At 30.2% G+C, this 22,472-nt stretch overlaps 1 protein-coding gene across 1 annotated transcript in view; it reads left to right on the top strand.

The window, feature by feature from the left end:
- The window catches only part of LOC129960513 (uncharacterized), a 35,577-nt gene that overhangs the window by 5,511 nt on the left and 7,594 nt on the right, over positions 1-22,472 (top strand). Inside the window, exons 2-4 of the mRNA XM_056073989.1 lie at positions 12,451-12,536; positions 18,232-18,330; positions 20,669-20,839. Coding sequence (XP_055929964.1) covers positions 18,273-18,330; positions 20,669-20,839 — 229 coding nt within the window. The 5' untranslated portion in view covers positions 12,451-12,536; positions 18,232-18,272. The remainder of the gene's footprint in view (positions 1-12,450; positions 12,537-18,231; positions 18,331-20,668; positions 20,840-22,472) is intronic.

The following is a 22,472-nucleotide window of genomic DNA, read 5'->3' on the forward strand; positions in this document are numbered from 1 at the left end:
TAAATAATAATTTACAAAATACTCTTGCATTAATATGACCTTGCTACTTTTTTGCGTGTGGCTAATTCATCGATAAAATTAATTTCGCAAGTATTTAACTAACTTGAATTCCTTAATTTAGTTACTGAACTTATTTAATTTTTTGTACGCTAAAAGTATTAATTGTTATAAACAACATAGAAATGATCTGGAAAATAAGGGGGAAAATGCGTTACCATTTGAATTGAATTTTGATGAGTAAACATAATGAAAATAAACAGAATTTTTGCTGCTATGAGCTTAATAATATAGTTCATATTTAACAATTAAAAAAGTTGTTAGGCCAAATGATTTTCTAAAAAAAATATGAGATTTAACGAAAATCATTTATCATTTTAATCAACCATGAATTTAATTATAATAATTTCATTTACTTAACTAATAATAAAGCAAACATTTAAAAAAATTATACCGTGTCACTGAATAATAAATCAATTTTTACAGAATTCTTTACTCTGAAACTAAACAAAATTACAATAACATGAAATGCATAACTAAATGCATCTATAAAATAAAAAAAAATCAATGTAACCATCTAAATAATTCATACATATAAAAAATCGAATTTTATTTATAATTCTAAAACATAAACTGTCATATGCTCATAATAACACTCACAGGAAGAAAAAAAATATTGCATTCAAGGATGGATTTAGCTTGTTGGGGACATGTGGTTCTGATGTTCTTCGTACCTCTGTGAAATCATAATACCTTATAAACATGGAGATTTTGACTTCTCAGGCATTACGCTTTAAAATATCATTTCGAATACTTTCATATATTTTATTAATAATATTGGAGTTTTAAAATAGCTGTACTATTTTTTTTATTCGTTTGAATAATTAAGATGCATTGACTTCAGCAATTTTAAATATACATATGCAGTTCGAGTTTATATGTGTATAGTAAGGTGTCAGCTTAGAATATTAACGGTGCTTTTGTCAAAGTTATGGTAAAAAAGTAAATAAAAACTAGCCTTGAAATGATAATTTTTGAAAATTTAAGCTGCATTTTTGTGCAGCATTATTTCCTGAAGTTTCCTGACCTTGAATCCTAATTGACCCAACATTTGGAAGACAACTTTTATTTTTCCTAATAAAGATATTTGTGAATCAAAAATGAATCACAGTTGAGCAAAAGATTACTAAAACGAGCCTCCTAAAGACATCCCTGCGGTAATTGATTCATGCCCTCTAGAAGTATAAAATTTCCGAGGTTTAAAGCTTTTAAGAGTAAGAATAGTAATATTCCCGCAAGTTCTATGATGTTACTTAGAATCTCCGTGATAAAGCTGACACACACACACAGCCATTTGAATCATAAAAATGACAATAAATTCTTAGGCTAAAATGGGGATTGGCTTGGATACAAATCATTATCTTACGCACAGAGTGATAAAAGTAGCATTAGCCACACGCTACTTTAGGGCAGATACAGATCCTGTCGAGATCATAGCAAGGTTTGTATGGGTTGACTGCTGCTCTAATATGAAATGCGATCGATCAATATGATAAGCGTTTCTATCTCCGATTTTTAAAATGTACGTCGAAGGTTCATTGTTTAATTTTCATTAAGAAGCAGGTTTTAGTAATAATAATATGCTTAATCACCTTCCAATTGAGATTAAATCTCAGTTTTCGGACTTCCATCCACACAAAGCTCAAAACGTAAATCGAACCGATTTCTTCATATTTCACCCTTTACAAATGGAGTGCATATACCATCTAATCCGTTGAAAGAGGTATTTTTTACTTACTACTTGACGAAAAAACAACTTCTTTCTCTTTTTTTTTTTCTTGCTACATAACAGCGCCTTCTATTTTACAGTTTTCGGCACTTTACACCAGTAATCTTTTTTAAGCTCCAACAAATAAAACACACAGCGAATCACTGAAGCTTAATAATAATAATAAAAAAAATGTGATTTATATTATAACAATTAGTAAGGCTAAATGGGTCACAACATTCCTATAACTATTTAAACAATACTGAAATGCAAATAACGCCTTCAAATTGTAAACAAAATAATATTAATAAATTTATATACTTAATGCAAAAAAAAAAAAAAATTACAAATATGTGAAGGTGCATACAATATCAGTGAAAATCTTAATTACAGAAAAAATATAATGAGTAAATGATAGATATGCTTTTCAAAAGTTCAATCAAAACTATAACAAATATTTAATCCTTATTCATTACTATGAAATTCAAGATTATATAAAAGGCATATACATAATATACATACCACAATAACCGCACTGGTGTCTTACCATTTCCCGCTTTAATGAAATCTGAGCAAATCTTAGATTTCTCCTAAGATAAGTTTTTATGATCTTACCTATCTTCCACATATTCCTGGGAATACTTCATCGTATGAAAGTACAACATCATCTACTTTCAATTTAATATTAAGATCTTTGATGGATTCGTAGATCTTAATGAAATGCTTTCTCCAACGATGCTAAAAGTGGTTCAATATATTTTGTTCTTCTTAAAAAGACCCAATTAGATCTTCTTGGATTTCTCTTCTGGCTGGAAAAGAAAGCAAACATTTACCAATTAAGAAATGTACAGGAGTTAATGGTGGCGAAGTATCATCATGGATGTATAAGATTGATCAGGATTCAATAAAAATTGTGTTTAGCTCATTAATTGAAAGATTAGAAAACCCTTAAGAATTAAGGCACTTAAAAACTTTTCTTAAGTAAGTTTTAAAATACCTCCCCAAGAACTCTCCTCACCATGCCCCTTTATCTACAATATATTTGCCTTTTATTTCATAGAAAGAAAACAAATTTTATAAAGATGATGTCGATGCATTATGCGGACATAGAGTTTTTTCACCCGAATGTCCGCAAAGAAGTTTTAACTTAACCAGAATATATCTCGTCATGGATCAATAAATATGCGGAATACTGAATCAGTTCTTCCGTATTCATGGAAAGAAAAAGTTCTAAATATGAACCACAAATGGCAGAAGTAAGTAGTGCTTATCATAGCTATCCTTTCTGAAAAAGGGATTAGCATTATCAAATCCCGTCACAGGAAATGGAGGTGATTCTGAAACACAATCAGATGGTCTATTTTTGATGTCCCGAGATGCACTTTGTACTTTTTACATACTTTACATACAAGTACTTATTCAAAGTACATTGACAACGTTTACGATTCAAAATATTTCTCTGTGTTAAGCAAAAGCATTTTCACTTGCAGCGTGAAGTAGTTTATAGTGACTGTCGAAAATCAAATTCACTAAATCTATCTCTGTAAATGAACAGCCATGGATGCTTGTCTTCAAAATCAAGATAAAAGAAATTGTCTACTTATTTTCCTTCGATTAAACTCCAGAACGAACTCTTCTTTAATGGTTTTTAATAAAATAAATATTAACAATGGACCAAATTAGAACTTTGTTACACCTTCTAAATTCCGAATTGCAAGTTTAATTTCAACATTCTTTGTATTCTTTATGAGATAGAAATTTTCAAATTTATTTATAACTTGCCTTGCGACATTTTTGTAAATTTCTTTTTTACACGTTCTTTGCGTTGAATTCTAATACAACAATGAGACTGCATCTAAGTAATATTTTTAGGTGAGCGAATTTTTCGAATTCGTGTTTATCATTTTGTACGTTTGCAAATGTTCTAAAATTCCATGATTTTTTTTAAGGTGACCTGGATATTTTTCTAATACCAGTTTTGAAAGTTTTACCGATGTTTAAATATTTAGAGGTTTAACCTTACTTTGAAAATTTTGGCAGAATCTTATCTTTTCCTAATCTTTGATTAATTCATTTCATAGGTCGAGTCCATTTTACCTGATATTCCTTACACGTAACAACATTTACTTCCAAAGATTCTACTTCGATTAAATTTTGAATTCCTTCGCCTGATTCTTTTAAAACAGTTTTTTCATGATAATAATTTATGTGACTCCCATAACTCATCTCGTTCATCTGATGCCAAATTTTCATCAGCTTTTAATAGTACAGAACCTACCGGCCACAAAACTCTTCTTTTCTTTTGCAATCGCTCTATACCTTCTGTACATTCTTTCCAATTCATACATAAATGTACCCTAGATAATTATTATCAAAATTAAATATTTTCCAAATCGAATTTAAATATTTTGAAGTTCTTACCTTTATGCATTTAAAAGTGTGGGCAAGGCGTGGACAGAACGTACATTGTAACCACAAACACTCTTCGGAATCACTTGTCACATTTCATCCCTTCAACATTTAGCATTTTCCAAAATTCTGGGCAGATGCGCCATTTTAAAATTAGTATCCAGTTCTTGATTTTAATTACTACGCACATTTAAATAACAATAACAAGTTTGAAGATCTTCTAACAGAGATTCACACTTCGTCTTTTACAAATGGGGTGCATAGGCCATCTGGTCCGTTTAAACATATATATTTTTCTTTCGTACTTTCCGAAATATATATATATATATATATATATATATATATATATATATATATATATATATATATATATATATATATATATATATATATATATATATATTCCTTTTCTTGTTCTGCAGGGAAGCGCCCTCTATCTCATAATTTTCAGCATGAATGAGAGCACTGCAGGAAAAAAAAAGTGCTTTTTAATCAATTTATTGTAAGCCTCCATTTCAATATATGTGTGAAACGTGGTTGAAATCTGAAGTGCGGAAACGTGACAACAGGAATGAATTTAATAAAAGGGAATAGAGTAGCATACGAACAAATGCAAAAAGATTTGACAGAAAAGGATTCAATCTGTTAGGCGTGAAATTTATTTTTGAGAAAATCCTGTTTATGAATGTGAAGAGAAAGAACAAGAGTAGTTACAGTATGTTAACTTTAGAAATCAGTCTTTCATTTTTATTGTTTAATAATCTCTTTTTGAAAAAAAAGATTCATGATATCACACTGAAAGAAAAGGAAAGGCTATAAAAGACAATAAATGAAGATTCAATCTTCTGGTTCAGTAGACTAAAAAGAGAAATTTTTAAATATTGTTGGATAAATAGTTAACTACAAATAAGTTGTTTCGAGTCTTATGAATTTAAAAGAAATGAATTTATTTTTATTTTAAGAGTACGATAACAATATATATATATATATATATATATATATATATATATATATATATATATATATATATATATATTTGAAAACCATAAAGGATCTCCTTTAACATACTACTCAGTTGTAAACTTATTTTAGCTGCATTAACGCCATATTTTGAGTCAATACTCAGGCTGTTTTGAAACGTACCTCCTACTTTTGAGCCATAGTCAAGACGATGACAGTTGAGCTGGCGACCCTCTCCAAACTTCCGCACCTACCAGCTAGATAACATTTGGCCCAGATAGATTTCACATCATTTTTCTCAGATAGAAACGCTAAGACCCTCTTACAGAGCGTTTCGTCAGTGGAATCGTCTTTCGAACTTCGACCCCTCTGACCTTTCCACCACATCACATCGGCCTTTTCTGTGCACTTACCCATTATTTATCTAATTTGTCAAAAAATAATCTTCATTGTATATAAAAAATCTATAAGGATATAGATTTGTTTGTTGAAGCCATTTAATACCATAACAAATTATTTTAGTAAACAAACCTGATTATTAAGCAGCCATTTTGACTTATAAAACAGATGGTGTTTTATTGATATCATATTTAAATTTTTACAGAGTTATAAAGATAATTAAATATTATTTTAAAATTGTATAAAGATAATTAAATATTGTTTTAAAACTGTGATTCATTCATATTTACATAGATATATGCTTTTACGCGACGACTAGGGTGTCCTCAAAAATTGTATGATTAACTCATACATAAACAATTAATACATAATTAAATGTGTTGTCATTCATACTTTTAAATACAAACGTGAAGCCTTCTCAGCTATAAAAAATTGTACGACTCTAATCCATTCATGCAACAGTTTTCTATTTTTGTCAGTCAAAAGTATACTTTAAAAAAATTGACTGATTCATACGTCATCATTCGAGCTGATTGAGGAATGGTTAGCTATGAAACGCCATATAAAATTTCCAAGTATTATATGTCAGAGTGTGAATAAATGAACCTTTATTCTTCGAGAATAGCGATGGAAAGTGGAATGTGTAACATTATTTCTCACATTTAAAAGATTCTTAGGAATAAAAAATGGTACGCTCAGCGTACCTCCTTATAACTATTATACCTTTAGGGCTTGATTGATTGGACAAATGTTGAGGAAAAAGATACAGCTCCACATACACTCTCGCTGGATCTCACTCCGATGGATTACTTTGGGGGAAGTATAATAATTATTGCTCAGTACCAGCTAACATTAAAGAACTGGAAGTATCCATAAAAAGAAAAGTGTCCAATTTTAAATGGCCTGTTTAGTTTCGCTTTTTTTTTAAAAGTCCCATCTGTACAAGATGATTAAATACAAGATGATTATGTTATTATAATTTTTATGATTTATTATCCACTGACATTCTACAAATTTATCAAAATAGTCTGACCGTGATGTCATTATTAAAAAATGAGAACACAGGAGTGACTGTAACCGTGGCCTAATAGTTAATTTTTATATCTTAAGAATTTGTATATGCTACCAATAAGTAAAATGCTTTAAATGAATAAATATTTTTTCTGTTAAATATATTGCCAAAAAATCATTAAATTTAAACTGTTATACAGTCCTCCACTCTTTGTAGTCATAATTAGTAAGATATTTTAATGCACTAACATTTCAAACAAGCCAAAAATGATGATTATTTTGCGACCGAAACTGAAGCTTTGAATTTCCTTATTTTAGGCTCATCCATTGCCACGGTCATTTGTTGATTAGAAAATGTTCACTGAGCAACCGTTGAAATGGTCTTAAGATTAATGAAATTGAAAGCTTCGTAACTCGGGCAGTTTTCGTTGCAGAAATACAGATCAGTTTGAAAATGTTCGTGTGTGATATTATTTAACTAAACATAGCTAATAGGAACTGGAGGGCAGGATGAAATGTTGAATTTTGTTAGTTTTTTAGCAGTTTTTTATTGACTCGAACAGCATACAAATATTTTTTTTAAATTCATTTAAAATATTTTTTTCAATTAAAAGTATATGCCTATTTAAACATTAATAATTAGAATGAGCACCTTGTATATTGGATGATAATTAAATGATATACTCTAATTAATTTTTTTCTCGAGATATCAGTGTGGGACACAGATTTTTAATAAACTGTTTATTACGAATAAATATCAAATTTTGACACTTTATATATTACGCAAAACTCTCAGAGGCAATGTTATAAAAGCAAAATTATTGTAAGGAAATATCCAATTTCTTACGATTTTTTCAAAACATTTTCTAATTTAGGTTCATAATAGAAAAATATATATATATATAACTTTTTGCGATTATTAATATGACTGTAAACATACAAACACTAGAAGAAACTATTTCGTCGTTTATATAAAAAAAACTGCATTCTTTAATTTCAGCTCATATTTATTTATAAATATAATGCTCAATATTAATGAATTTAATTTTGCTATGCATTGACTTTTTTGGGGAAGCTGAGAAAGTAATACAAGAAACATGAATAGATTTCTCAGAATTATTTCCACTTGAATTTATTTTAATTCTATTAACACATGATATGATTAGATTCAATTACTATTCATTAGATATATAGTATTTGCTCCTTTTGATCATGGCAAAGAAATAATTTTTTTCGACATTTTACAATAACTCTCATTTTCAATATTTTTAAAATAAGATCATGCAATTTTGGTCCAGAAATAGATCTTTTTAATTATCATAAAAATATATAAAATGTATTTGATTTTCTAAAAAGTTATTAAACACAAAATGTAATCTAAACTTTAATATAATCGTGACATAAAAATTAAATATAATATCAAATTCAATGGAAAACAATGAACTAAACAAAGAGATATTATAAAATTTAATGAAAAATAAAACTTTTTTACTATTTTTCCATAATAATTCCCATTTTTAATTTTTTCAAAAATAAGAATGAGTGCTTTTGGTCGAAGCAAATAATTTTCATTATTACAAAATCTTTGCGCAAAAATGTATTTGAGCTAATAAAAATAAAAAAAAAACTGTTAAATTGTAATACACTTTTTCATTCCCTTAAAGCTGATTCACTTACAAAGCCATAGATAGCCCTGAAGGAAAAAAAAATGTATTTATGCCATTGGTTATCTGTTGAAATTAGAAAATATATGCATGTATATTAATAATTTTTATTTTGCTCATTTATTCTAAACAAATTTGATAATTTTTAATTAGCTAATTTTATTAAACTGTTGAAATTTCTGAACAGAAAATATTGCTTTACACATTCTAATATATTCAACTTTATTTTCCTTATTTTTTCAATTTAAAAATGGTTAAGCTAGTGTTTCTACTTACCGTTAACACATTTTTTATATATAAATAATGATTAAACTGAATAAGTTCATTTTAGAAATTAATCTTTCATAAGTTTTTTCATGAACTTTATAAAAGATTAATTCTTTCATGATATAACGTATAAAGTCAGTTTGAAATATGTAAAAAAAATATTGATTTCACATATTAATTAATTATTCTAGAAAATAATCGGGCTTTTCGTTAATTAGGCAATGACAGATACGTGGATTGTAAAAGAAATATAAATCCTGATCATATGTATGCAAAGACCTGTTTTCTTTTACATCGCACTTAACTAGTAAAAAAATTTTCTTCTTTACAACTATTTTTTTCACATCACTTAATGAATTTATCATTCAAGTAATTTAAATATTTTGTACTTTATTTGCATTATACATAATGAATATAATTTTAATCTTTTGTGCGTGTTGGTCGTTATTCCGTGAAAGAATTATTTTCATCAAAGAACACAAATGCTAATTTAACTGACTTTATTCTCTGTTCCATGAAATAGATATTTATTTTCTGATAAACCGAATTTTATATTTAAATGATAACATATATATAGCATATATAACAGCAGATGATAGAAATCATGAAAGATGATGACTTATTTTGCCAATATAAGTCATTCGCAGACGTATTCGTTTCAATTCGAAGAAGATTTTCAGCACATTTGAAATAAATTTTTAAGTTGCTTTCCATATCATGTATTGTATATTCTTCCTTTCTTTATTGCATGATTTCGAGTTTCATTTAAAATTCTCACGAAGAAAAAAGTTAATTTTTAAAGGACTACATTAATAATGTAATATGTCTAGTTTGACAAAGGAAAAAAAAAGAACCTGATTTTGCAAGGATTATTGCTGTTCACTTTCGAACTTCATGTTTAAAAATATCGAAATGCCATAAAAATAATAAATCATTAAAAAAAAATTCTCTCCCATTGGAAATTCGAAAATTTCTCGCAGTAGTTCAGCCTTGATATTTGACGAGTAATTACATAAAAAGAGGGCGTATTTGCCATAACAGTACCGGTAAAAATAGGATATTGGACGAATGATAAATTTTGGCCTCTTTCTCTGAAAGAAATCCTAACAAAAATTCCAGTATGAAGGTTAAATTTTGGTTATTAATAACCGACGAAGCAAGAATACCTGATTTATTATTAACTCATTATATGTCAAAACTAAAGCTTTTCATTCTTTGATAAAAGCATTAATGTGAAATAATGGTCTGTAATTTTTTAAAATTAGAATTAATTCATTTTATTTTTAATTAGAAAAAAAATATTTTTACTAAGTTATTATTACAATTGAGTTACATTTTAGAGTATTAAAAAATAGAATTCTTAAAATTTTGCTTATAAACTACTTTTTTTATTTTTTAATCTATAATACTTCGCCATAGATGTGTTGGACTTTTAAAATGATATTTTTTCTAATTCACTACCAGCTGGCACACTTATATGGAATGAAAATTTAATTAAGATAATAATTACCTGATAACTTCGGAAAATATTAAGGTAATGGATTATCATCGAGAGCTACAAGTGCATGGAATTTGAAAGTAGCATGTGAGCAAATGATCAACTACAAATTTCATTTTCACAAACATGAAGCAAGTCAAGTTAAGTAAGCATGAGTAAAAACGGCACACGATCGAACAGTTAATTAGTGAAACGCATATTTGTGAGGTATTCAAAGTCTTCTTTCAGATGCGTAAGATGATAAGTTTCTTAACTTCTTCCTTATAGTATTATCGCCTCAATGTTGTAAAACAAAACAGGTTGAAGTGGTAGCAGTATCGCAGTTTGAAAACTGAGGCTCTATTCCGCTGAAGATATAATACGCTCATGTCCATAAATTAAGGATCACGCGGAAATCGAACTCCAAAATACAGGACTACACACATCTTCAAAAATCATAAGCAAATTGCAGGAAGCCACCAGATGACACCGATAGTACGTCACAATGACGAGAGTGATGTATTAGGAATACAGGCAAAGAAGTAAAATTGTTTGCAAGCGCTTTATAAGCCTTTCAGTGCAATAACCGCATAGTTATGACATAAAGGACGCATTTGAATAATTTTTTACGTGGAAGAATTATCGGCCGTCTGGAATGTGGGCGTACCCAGCTGGAAGTATCCGAGGAACTTGAAATCGCCCAGAGTGTCATCTCCAGGCTTTGGCAACGATTCCAAGATAATGGTAATGTGAGTAGACGTTACAGAAAAGGTCACCCCCGAGTTACAACGCCGAATGAGGACCGGTATTTGGCAATTGCTGCCAAAAGAAACAAGCGGAGCACAGCGTCAGACCTGTCTCGTCAGCTATCGTCAGCCACTGTTACGACAGTTTCAAAGCAGACCGTGTACAGACGCTTTGGGGAGATTGGTCTATATGCTCGTAGGCCTGTCAGATATGTTCCACTTACTGCGACTCACTGTCGCCTGCGGTTAGCCTTTAGTAGAGAGCATGAATTGTGGACACCGCAACAGTGGACTTGTGTGATGTCTTCCGACGAGTCCAGGTTTAGCTTGCAGTGATTCTCGCCGGACTTTCATTTGGAGAGCGCCAGGTTCCCGTTACCACCAAGAGAACATCATTGAACGACACCGTTACAGTGGTGCAGGATTGCTCGTTTGGGGAGGAATTATTCTGGATTCCAGAACTGACCTGCATGTTCAAATTAGAACCACGGCAGGCTAAATCTATCGGGACGTCATTCAGGAAGAACATGTACGTTTGTTTCGGGACGCCATGGGCGCAGAATTCGTGTTTATGGATGACAACGCCCGTCCTCACCGTGCAAACATCGTAAACGAATGCCTTCGATCGGAGGATATCACCCATATGGACTGGCCAACATTCTCACCGGACTTGAATCCAGTAGAGAGTGTGTGGGACATGCTTGGCCGAAGAGTTGCAGCTCGTCAACCACCTCCTACATGTCTACCTGAACTTCGGAGAGCACTGCTTGATGAGTGGTGTAATATTCCCCAAGATCAGATAGATAATTTGATACTTAGCATACCTAGGCGTTGTACGGACTTTATTGCATCGTCTGGAAGACATACTATGTATTAACCATCATACCAACCATGTAATATTGGCTTTTGTGAATAGCGTTTTTTTTTTTTTTTTTTTTTTTTTGTAATTTGCTCCAAGGAACAAAAAAAATCGCATTTTTTTTTAAAATTAATGATATCAAACAATAGCACCTTTTTGCTCTTTACCTGTTGTTTAATAAATAGGCTTTACAAATAAGTCCCATTTGTTTTGCTTCTGACATCTGACATTCTGAACCAAGCGTCCTCCCTCTGGTGACGTTCGGAGTGAGAGGGAGGGCACATTAGGTGTCGTCATCATCATCTGTCTGGAGCTTAAAATTACGAAGTTCGTTTCAAAATAGCCTCTCAAACGATATATCTAAACTGTTTCAAATAAAACTAATTTCGTGGAAAAAGATTTTGCCATGAGTGCAATGTATTTAAGGATATAAATCCAAGATCAGTAAGAGCTGACTGTATTTCGTGAATGTAAATCTGGAGCATAGTACATTTGAAGTGGGCCAAATGTCCTTCCGCTCGTGTGTGGCGGTAATTTAGCAAGATATATTTACAGAAGCATTCTGTTTCGGATGCTGCCCTTGTCATCTGATCATGGCTCAAAGTTATGAGATTAACTCTCAAACAACCACCGGAAATTACATAAACGAGACTTCAGTCATGATAATAGATATATGAACAACAATTTCACCAAACAAGTTTTTTCAAGGATTCCTGCATTTGCAATTCTTTAACAAAATCTTTTAACTGTATGTAAAAATATAATTTTTAAAAAATTTCCTTTTAATTATAATTTTATTGCAAAGCAATATAAAATGAAGAAATATATGAAGTTAATAATAAAAAATTTCAATTTTTGAATAATAATATAATATTTTGCTCTATTTTTTTTAGGTATTTGAACTAATAATAAATGCATTTCACACATGGACAAAGCATTTTATTTTTCAAGAAAGAAGTTCATGCTCTATCTGAGTTAGGTAAGATGGTATTACTTTTTTTATTAAATACCCTGAAATTAAAAAAGAAAAATTTTGTTTATTTCGATGTCGTGGGATTGGAAATCGCGACAGTAATTTATGAAATAACATTTGCTTCAGTTTACTGCACATGTTGATGCAGTCTTGATTATTAGCTAAAATGTTTAAAGAGATCTCCTTCAAAGAGAACAAAAGTGCTATTGACTATTTTAATTTGAAATTCTAAATGAAAAATTAAATAATTTCGCCGCTTTACTTCAAAGATGTGCAAAAATTGAAAAACAGAAAAAAAAAAAAAAAAAAAAAAAAAAAGCAAATATAGTTTGCCATAGATTTCAGTAAGGACTAAATATTCTTCAAAACTATGATTAAATTTTTAAAAGTTCCTCATAATCTGGTGCGAATCAGGTAGTACTAATTATGTACTATGACACTATCATTTTAAAATATAAAATAACTTATAAGTAGCTCATATTTGACCAGTGAAACGTAGTTTTCCGATGACTGCCGTACACGGTAAAATAGATTTGAAATGCGTAATTTTTTATTATTCTTCGATTAATAATTGGATTTCAAAATTAGCTCAAATTTAGATTCCTGAAAATTAATAAAATTGAGTTAAAAATTAAAATGTTTTTATTTTATTTTGAGATGCATACCTTTTTACTTTTTCGTGTGCGAAGCTTGGAGAAAGTATTGTAATTGTCAAGAAATTTGAACTCGAGATTTTGAGAAATCTCCAAGTTTGAGACCTCCCTGAGCTCGAAAAACACATTTTTGGAAATTTGTTTATCTGTGACAAAGATAACTAAAAAAACGCTTTGAGCTAGACTGATGAAATTTGGTGTATGGTCTTTACAGTAAATGTGTAAGTTTCTATCAAATTATGAGCAAAATCCAATCGGTAGAAGTTTGACTGCTCGGCTCTTCAAATGTAAGTTAACTCGATAATTATTAATCGGAGAGAGCTAGGTAGATAAAATTTGGTGTAAGATTTAACATATACATTGTAGATACCCAACCAATTTTGAGGCAAATACAACTAGGATTTGATATTCTGTCGGTCTGTACTTTAAGAAGCATATAAAAGGGGTACGCAATGACTTAAGAATACCAAATTTGGCATGTGATTTTTTGACTACAATTATAGTTTTGTGTCAAATTTTGATTTCAATCGTTTAGAAAAAATTAGTCTAAAAAACAAATTCTGTTTTCATATTATTAGCCGCATACTAGAAATTAACCCCCCCCCCAAAAAAAAATCGTCAAGGGTTACACGATCGATTGAGTAAAAATGCTCGCCAAGATATTTGCACGCCAAAAATCAATTGTTCGCCATTGCCAAGGCGTCTCCAATTTGATTCGGATTGAGAGAGAGAAATTTATTCTAGAGGTTTGATTCCTAGTTGAGAGCATCGATCTGATATATGGGAAAGAGAATATCAGCTTGGATTTTGTCCTTTCATTCTGACAATGGTTCAAAAAATCTTGAGGTTCGTCCCTATTTAACTTCCAGATTGTTTCAGAAAAGGACCTTAATCTAAATGAGCTAAATCAAACCAAGCAAATATCGAAATATTATTCAAAAGAGCGACCATCTAATTTACCATATCTCTGCAAAGAACTGGAAATATCTGCTTTTTTTTTCCTAATAATGATTAATCTTGTTTGTAGTTCTTTATAAATACAACATATTGCAATATTATAGTGAATTTCATTAAGACATGTAGACGAAAATGTATTTCATAAAAAAAATGTCAGCTGCTTTATGAAACAATCACTGAAATGCAATTATTAAAAGGGAACGGAAGATATCTGCCCTCCGGTAAAATTCTCCGAGCAACGAACATTGGAAAGGATTGGAAAATATTAACTGATTAACGAACCAGCAGGAATTGTCTCCCGAAAACTTTCTCGCGTATTCTTTAATGAAGATGTTATCCTCCACATCCCGTTAAAAACTGAGGTTCTTCGGTAAGGCAGAAAACGCTTTGTTATGGCATTGGCGTACAACACTTACGAAGTATTAACCTTGGCATAATTTAGCATTTTTACTGAATCTACCGTGTGAGCCTTGGCGAGTCTTTCGGCAGTTAATCTCTGGCGTGAGGTTAATAGTAACCGAAAACAGAATCTCTATTTTAGACGCGTTTTTCTCTATTGATTCCAAAAAACAATTGACACAAAAATACATTTGTAATCACATACCGAATTTGCTATATTTGAGTCTTTGCATTTGGAGTTCCCATTTACTTGCTACTGTAAGCACAGACCGACAGACGGTTAACCTTTTGCTGAATTTAGAACAAAATTGGTAGGTGTTCACACAATAGATGTTAAATCTGTGTACCGAATTTTATACCCCCTGCTCTCTTTCTTTTCTTAATTATTGTTTTAACTCATCTTAGAACAGCCGGACAGACAGACTTTTTCTGAATGTATTTCGCTCAGAATTTGATAGAAATCTAGAAGATTGGTATTAAGACGTCTATCAAATTTCATCTGTCTAGTTCAAAACATTTTTTGTTATCTTTGTCACAGACAGACAGATGAACGCAGGGACAAACAAACAGTATACAATTTTTTTTATTTATTTTGAAAATGAGAAAGGTCTAAAACTTGGAGATATGTCATAATCTTGATTCGATTTTTCCGCGATTGCAATACTTTCTTCTATACTTCGTATACGAGAAAATAAACAATGAGAGATTATCAGTCATTTCCCCATTATCATTACCAAGTGAATAAAGAAATCCTTAAGTATTAAATATGAATGAAAATTTGGCGATTACTCTTCTCTTTTCTTTTACACAGGTCGATCCAAATTTCCGATATCTTATATCAAAGAGATTTAATATTCCTGAACGTTTCTAAAGCTAAATGTCAAAAGGAGAAGGGACACTTTTTTACGTTTTTAATCATACAATTTCTATTTGTATTTTAAGAAACCTCTCAAATATGAAGCATTAAAACTTTTCTTTATGTACAGTATTTTCTGTTTTGAATAATAAATGCATGTTATGGAATAATATGTATTGATTTAAAAACTAATTTCCCACGTTTGTTTTTATTGAAATTTTGTTTAAAAGCTTGAAACTTTAATAAAAGCAAAAATGTAATGATTTTCATATTTTTTTAAAAGAAATATTACTTTTACAATATTTTGCAAAAAAAATTGTATTTATGTTTTATAATGTGACTCAGACATGCGTCTGAATTAAGGCTGTTTTATTTATTATTTTATATAATAAAAACACCGTTATAATTCTGATAAAAGAATCAGTAATTTATTTATATGTATTTGAATATAAGTAAAAACTAAGAAATGGCATAAAACAATTAACCTTTAAAAAAATACGCTTCTCTTTTTTTAAATTCTTAGAAAATTAAAGGAAATTGCATGAAATTCGTTCAAAAATTAAAATATTTCTACAATTAAAATAAAAGATTTTTTTTTAAAAATATTTGTTAAAATAGTCTAAAATACCGTTTTCACTATTTTATAAATATAAAAACCATTTTAGAATGCAAATTTCAACACTGATTTCTCATTTACGTAGTATTTTTAATTTATCAGTATCAGTATAAATAATAATATTAATAAGTATCAGTATAAGTATTATAAGTAATAATTCTGTCTGATTAGCAAAAATTTTATTTTCGCAATATTTATAGGAAAAAATCTTATAAATGTAAAAAATACAACAAAAGGTTTCTGACATAAAACATGAAATCTGTTGTGAATGCTTCCTGGTCTTTAAAAAGTCGCCAATGTGAGTTTAGATTGGGGAAAGTTGTCCAATAAATACACGAGTACTTCAGATGTGACCAGCATCACCTTTGACATTTCAAGACTGCTCTCTCTTTTTATTACAGACCTTTGAGACATAACGTGATGGATAAATCAAACCGTAGGATTTTTTAAAAAGTCGCCAATGTGAGTTTAGATTGGGGAAAGTTGTCCAATAAATACACGAGTACTTCAGATGTGACCAGCATCACCTTTGACATTTCAAGACTGCTCTCTCTTTTTATTACAGACCTTTGAGACATAACGTGATGGATAAATCAAACCGTAGGATTTTTTAAAAAGTCGCCAATGTGAGTTTAGATTGGGGAAAGTTGTCCAATAAATACACGAGTACTTCAGATGTGACCAGCATCACCTTTGACATTTCAAGACTGCTCTCTCTTTTTATTACAGACCTTTGAGACATAACGTGATGGATAAATCAAACCGTAGGATTTTTTAAAAAGTCACCTTGTAGATTTTTTTAAGTGAATTCAATTCGTTTTGTATAACTTAATATCCATGGAAATTTTGTTTAGTAAATATCTTCCCAATTTTTTATTTTTTTTAACTTTTGGGATGTTTGGAAAGTTTCTGCTTTTTCCGATTGTTTGCATTTATCTTTGTCGAGAAGCTGAAGCCTTTGTAATTTAATATTTTCTGAAAGGTTGGGGTTTCGCCAATATTTGTCTTCCATTTGATTGAATTATATTTTGTTAGTGTCAGTGTAATGTAAAAGTGCCTTTTCGGTCTTTATTGCTTTTAATGATGATTACAGATCACTGGTGACCTCCACATCTGAATGTGGCTCAAATGGAGATTTAAAAGTATTCTCAAAACTCTCTATTCATTCAATACATTCAAAAGATCCAATTTGGCCCCAGGAACGCATTATTATTTCGGAATCATTTAATACAAAACTTGCAGAACTAAGTGAAGCAAAATGTATTTTCTAAAATCCGAAACATAAATTGAAATTTTTTTGTGTTTAAATTTTAAATATTTTCGTATATTTTGTGGTAGGGCATTTTCTAAATAACTACAAAATTGCTTCGTTTGTTAAGAAACAAATGTATTGAAGGATAACCATTCAAGATGACATAGCAATGAATAGTATTCGTATATAGATCTTGCAAATCTTACCCATTCTTAGTGAAGCTCCATAGTATTTCTCTTATTATAGCGGTGTATCCCACGATGGGACAATTAAAAAAAGGGGGAAGTTTCCGTTAGGATGTACGATTCTCGATTTCCTAATGAGTAGAGTAATGGAATAAATCTCCACTCCAGAGACAGGATATACCTCCTACGGGAGAGACTGTACCGTTGTCGGTGATGGCCATTAGGACTCGATTTTAGTTAGACCTATCAGGTAGTTTTCATCCAGATTATTATGCAAGTCGGAGATGGCCCTTCTTTATTTACCGTAGGAACATGGATTTCGCAATATCATTATTTTAATTTTTCCTCATTTTCAGGAGTGTTGACCTTTACGCTGATTACCAGATGACTTTGTTTTCATTTATAACAATTACATTACTATTATATTACTATTGCATTATATTACAATTATATTACTATTGAACAAAGGTAAGATGATGCTAGGCAAGAGAATTGTCAATTTGAGTCCGTGGTAAAACTCATATGGCTCGATAATCGTTTCATAAACAAGAAATACTTGACTTCAAATCCACAGTTGCATTATGTTGATTAAAATGCTAATACTATGAACAATGTCTTCCCCATCGCACATCTCTTTAAGGCCGAGCATGCGCCGTTTCAGAAACACCACTTTATCCGTCATACCCTAGATTTGTAAATCAGCTTTCCGCGTTTTATGTTAAAAAAAAAATGCTAATTATTTTATTTATTAAAATAAAATTTCATTCGAATTTTTTTTTCTAGATTTGTTTTTCTTTCTGAAGTAAACTGCAAGAGTCATTACCATGATCAATTTTTTCACTTTAACAACATTATCTATTTTCCTTCAACGAATAAATCAAGGTAAGTCTTGGAAGTTTTTAATTCTATATATGCATATGTTTAATAAATAAGGATAAAACTACCTGTTTTGATTCGTTATTTACATAAATTAGGTTAATTTAATATAAAAATAGTTTAGCATTTCATGAAAAGAGAAATTAAATAGTCATTTTTGTTAGATTTAAAAGCAACATTAACTTATACCTAACTTAACAAAGTAAATTGCTTATGCTTATTATGAACTTACGCTTAACTTAACAAAGGGAAATTGAAACTTGAAATGAAAAGCTTTCTAATAAAAAATTTTGAAACTGAAGTCTGTTTTCGTTGTTATCATCTACGTATACCAATGCAATTACAAATGTAAATAACCATTTATTCATATCTTCTTTTGTTTTTCTTAGCAGTTTCATCTTAACGATGATTTTAAATATTATTATCGAAGACGCTTCCTCTCTGACAAAAACAGAGAAATGCCACATGTAAAATTCACTAGTGAAAGTTCAAAGGAGACAACGTGGCTAAAGCTTTGATCAACTGAAAATGGGGATTGCCACCGACTGGAAACAGAAGCTGACGATTGGCAGTTGAAGAATTAAGAGATACAATTGTTCAATTTTAAGAATCCTTGCGATTCATTCATCTCTTTAAATTTAAGTGGTGAGGAAAAGAGATCTAATTTATTGCATAGATTTCTTAAGAAATCTAGAATTATCTCTTTACCTATCATTTTGACTTGCAAATTTAATTTACTTTGAAATTAGATTTTCTATGGGACATCCTATCTGGACACATGTGTAGTTTCAAAAATGTAAAGGGTGTTTATGCGTGCCTCTGATATTCAATTAATTGATTCTTTGACTTATCTACAGATTTAAATATCAAAAATTCCGTCATTCGATGCACAAATCAGACACTTCATTTCATATACTGGAATTAATTGAATGCATATTAGACAGGTCAAAGGTTAATATGCTTCGCGTGAAAGAATGAATTGCTTATAAACTAAATGCTTCAAGCGTACATTATCTTTAACAGCAAAAAAGAACTTATCCACATTTATTAATGAGGAATATAAATAGCCAGAAGCCAAATTTTACTCTCAAAGGTACATCTACACTCCCAAGAATTCTGAGCTCTTCCCCTTCAGTATGGCGACAACTATAGTCCTAAGAATGGTGTCTTGATACAGTAGAAGGGCTATGCACTATACGATGTGTATAATCACTAATGAGAAAATTGGGAGTTAATATTCTTGTTGGAGATACAGAAATAAAGGCAATTAAAAAGTCATCGTTTTAATTCAAAAATAAATTGTGCACATGAATATTAAGTAGAGAACCCAAGAAATGCGTATTTATTTGGTTGTTATCTCTAAAAATATTGGAACAAAACAAAAGAACACTCATTTTTTGTTTCAGAAGTGCACTCCTATCATTTTTAATGAGCAGTGGTACACACTGAGTAAAAAGAGCGCTTTTTCCTTAGTTCTTTACTAAGCGCGCTTTTCTTTTTCGATGTAAATATTCATGTTCAGTTTGAATCCCAATCTGTTTTATTTCTTTTAATAAACATTTTTTCCTCCATCGTTTATTTCTCTTTGTGAAATCAAAACTCACAAGCCATGCGTAGATTTTCCTGCAAATAAAAATAAATAGTATTTGTACTTAAGATCATTCATTCTTCTTGTCTAAGTCAGCGACAATAGGCGGCATTACGGGGTAGAATCTCAACAAAATATCTCGAAAGTGGAAAATAGATTCACCATAATGAATCGATCATATTTCAAATCAAAGTCGTTTTTCATGCTTTCCAGTTTTCCAACTTCCTCGAGGTATTTTTTCAAATGAAATCGATGATGATCTATAACTTTGTGATTGACTTTTCTCCATATCTTGCATTGTTTTCAAGGCATAAGCTAAAACTACGAATTTGGCTTTAAGTAGTGCAATAAGTAGTCTAATCGCGTTATATATATGCACTTTATAATACTTAGACACCACTTTTACGTCTATAGCTGTAGACGTTCTCAAGTTAAGAATGGGAAGGTGATCAGTAAGCGCGAATGTGCTTTGTTTTCTTATTTCCTTTAAAATGAACTTTGCGCTGAAATTATTCATTAGACTTTGTATCATCATACAAGCAAATGAACTTATACCACTTTCAAACGATTGCTGATACACAAATGATCAGGCAAATTAAACTACTCCTAATTTGAAACAATTTGATCAAATCTGGATATTCTTATTTTAATAATAAAAAAATTTGTATTTAATTTCATAGTGCAATGAATCAGTTTCGGAGAATGTGAATTTAAACATATTTCTTCCTTAATTGAATTTTTATTGCTCCATCCCAGGATATGCAATTAGTTGTTATGAGTGCAACTCGAAAAATGGTACAGACCGGAATTGTCATGACCCTTTTCATCCTGCCATGAGTACTTACACGGAAGGATGCAAAGTTCCCAAAGAAGGACACATAGGGCAATTCCCTGCCAATTTTTGCATTAAAGTTATAGGTAAAACAGGTAAGATTGAGGGCTATTTTCCTTTGTTTCCAGAAGAAAATTCATATGGATCATTTATGATTTAAAATAGACTTCCCCAGTGATCATTATGACTTAAACTGCTAAAAATAAATTTCAATGAACAATTTCGGGTTGTATTTCTCTTCCATAGATCCAAAAGAGTACATATTATGTAATTTTTATATTACGTACAATAGTTATGGTACATAAGTTGATTTTTTTCTGTTTCTTTTAACAATTTTTATAACTCGTTTGGAAGAAAAAAGTTTTGAAAAATACAAATCTTGCGTAAGATTTGTCACTTAGAATAGAGCTCTGGAAATAACTCTGTAATTAATGCTTTGAAATGAACTCTTTGAGACCACGCTTATAATTGACGAAAATTTTGTCATTATAAAATGCATTGCAGCTGCTCTTTAGTGACTGCTAAAAATAATACAAACAGAATCGCCGTTTCACGTATCTCTATACTTAATAAAACGTATAATAAGTTTTTATTTGATTATTTAAAAAAAACTGCAGTAACAGAATTGTATGACTAAAAATATACAGCATTAAAATTAAGAATTTATAAGGTGTAAACAAAGAATGTTAAAAATGATAAAAGTTGTTAAAAATAATGTTAATAAATATGTTTTTTAATTGAATTTTTTTTAATTTCTTGAATCTTTTTTTATAATTAAATTAAATGAACCCATTATCTCGCATATACAGGCCTATTCAAAATAAGTATACCAATTACAAAATTATTTGGTTATAACTTCCTATCTCTTTCTCATATAGACATCTGATGGTTATAGACACATCGTTGTTCATTCAAGAGAAAACTGTTTCGCATCAGACATTGTGAAGGTCATTGATGCGCATTCGAAAGCCACATGCATGTTCTGTTTTGCGGCTATCTAATCTTCTAAAAGTACTTTTTGTGTCTTCATTTCATTAAAATACGTCATAGACCCTATTTTAACGTCACCTTTGGATAAAACAACGGAAAAATCGATGGCGTGCTTAGAGATAGCTTCACATGGTAAAGAAATGGACTATCGCATGGATGCTGCCTATGTGACCAAAATAACACAAATAGGGGGTAACACAAACAAAATTTAAATCTTTCTTCTGAACTTTGTCCAATTTTTTCTTCCAATCGTTGTTTAACCCTTAGAAAGGCCATTTTTTTCCAGACATAGTATATTAAAATATTTTTAGAATTGAGATTGGCTTAGAAAAAATGATTCATTTAGCTTATTAGATCAAATTAACTTGATTAATTAATTAATTTGTTTAATTAATAATTAAGTGACAACTTAAGACACACCATTTTATGTCAGATAAGGGAATGAAACATGTAAGTTTCTGTCTTATTCAAAAAATTTATCAGAACTTATGCCAACCTACATAACTTCATACAAGATTGATGAATTTGGTGGGAAGTACACTTCTCATGGATTTAGAAAGAGTTAAAAGCGCGTTATAGTCATTTCTGATCGTTTTGAATAAAAATGTATTTTTTAATTAGTGTAAACATACGTATTTTTATCAAAGAATTCCGAATAAAATTATTGACGACACTGCGGTGGAAGAGTTACAAGCTTCAGCTTATCTATTCTATGTCCCTTATAACAGCACAATCCGT

This window comes from Argiope bruennichi, chromosome X2 (assembly GCF_947563725.1).
Source record: "Argiope bruennichi chromosome X2, qqArgBrue1.1, whole genome shotgun sequence".
In the NCBI taxonomy this organism is placed as follows: domain Eukaryota; kingdom Metazoa; phylum Arthropoda; class Arachnida; order Araneae; family Araneidae; genus Argiope; species Argiope bruennichi.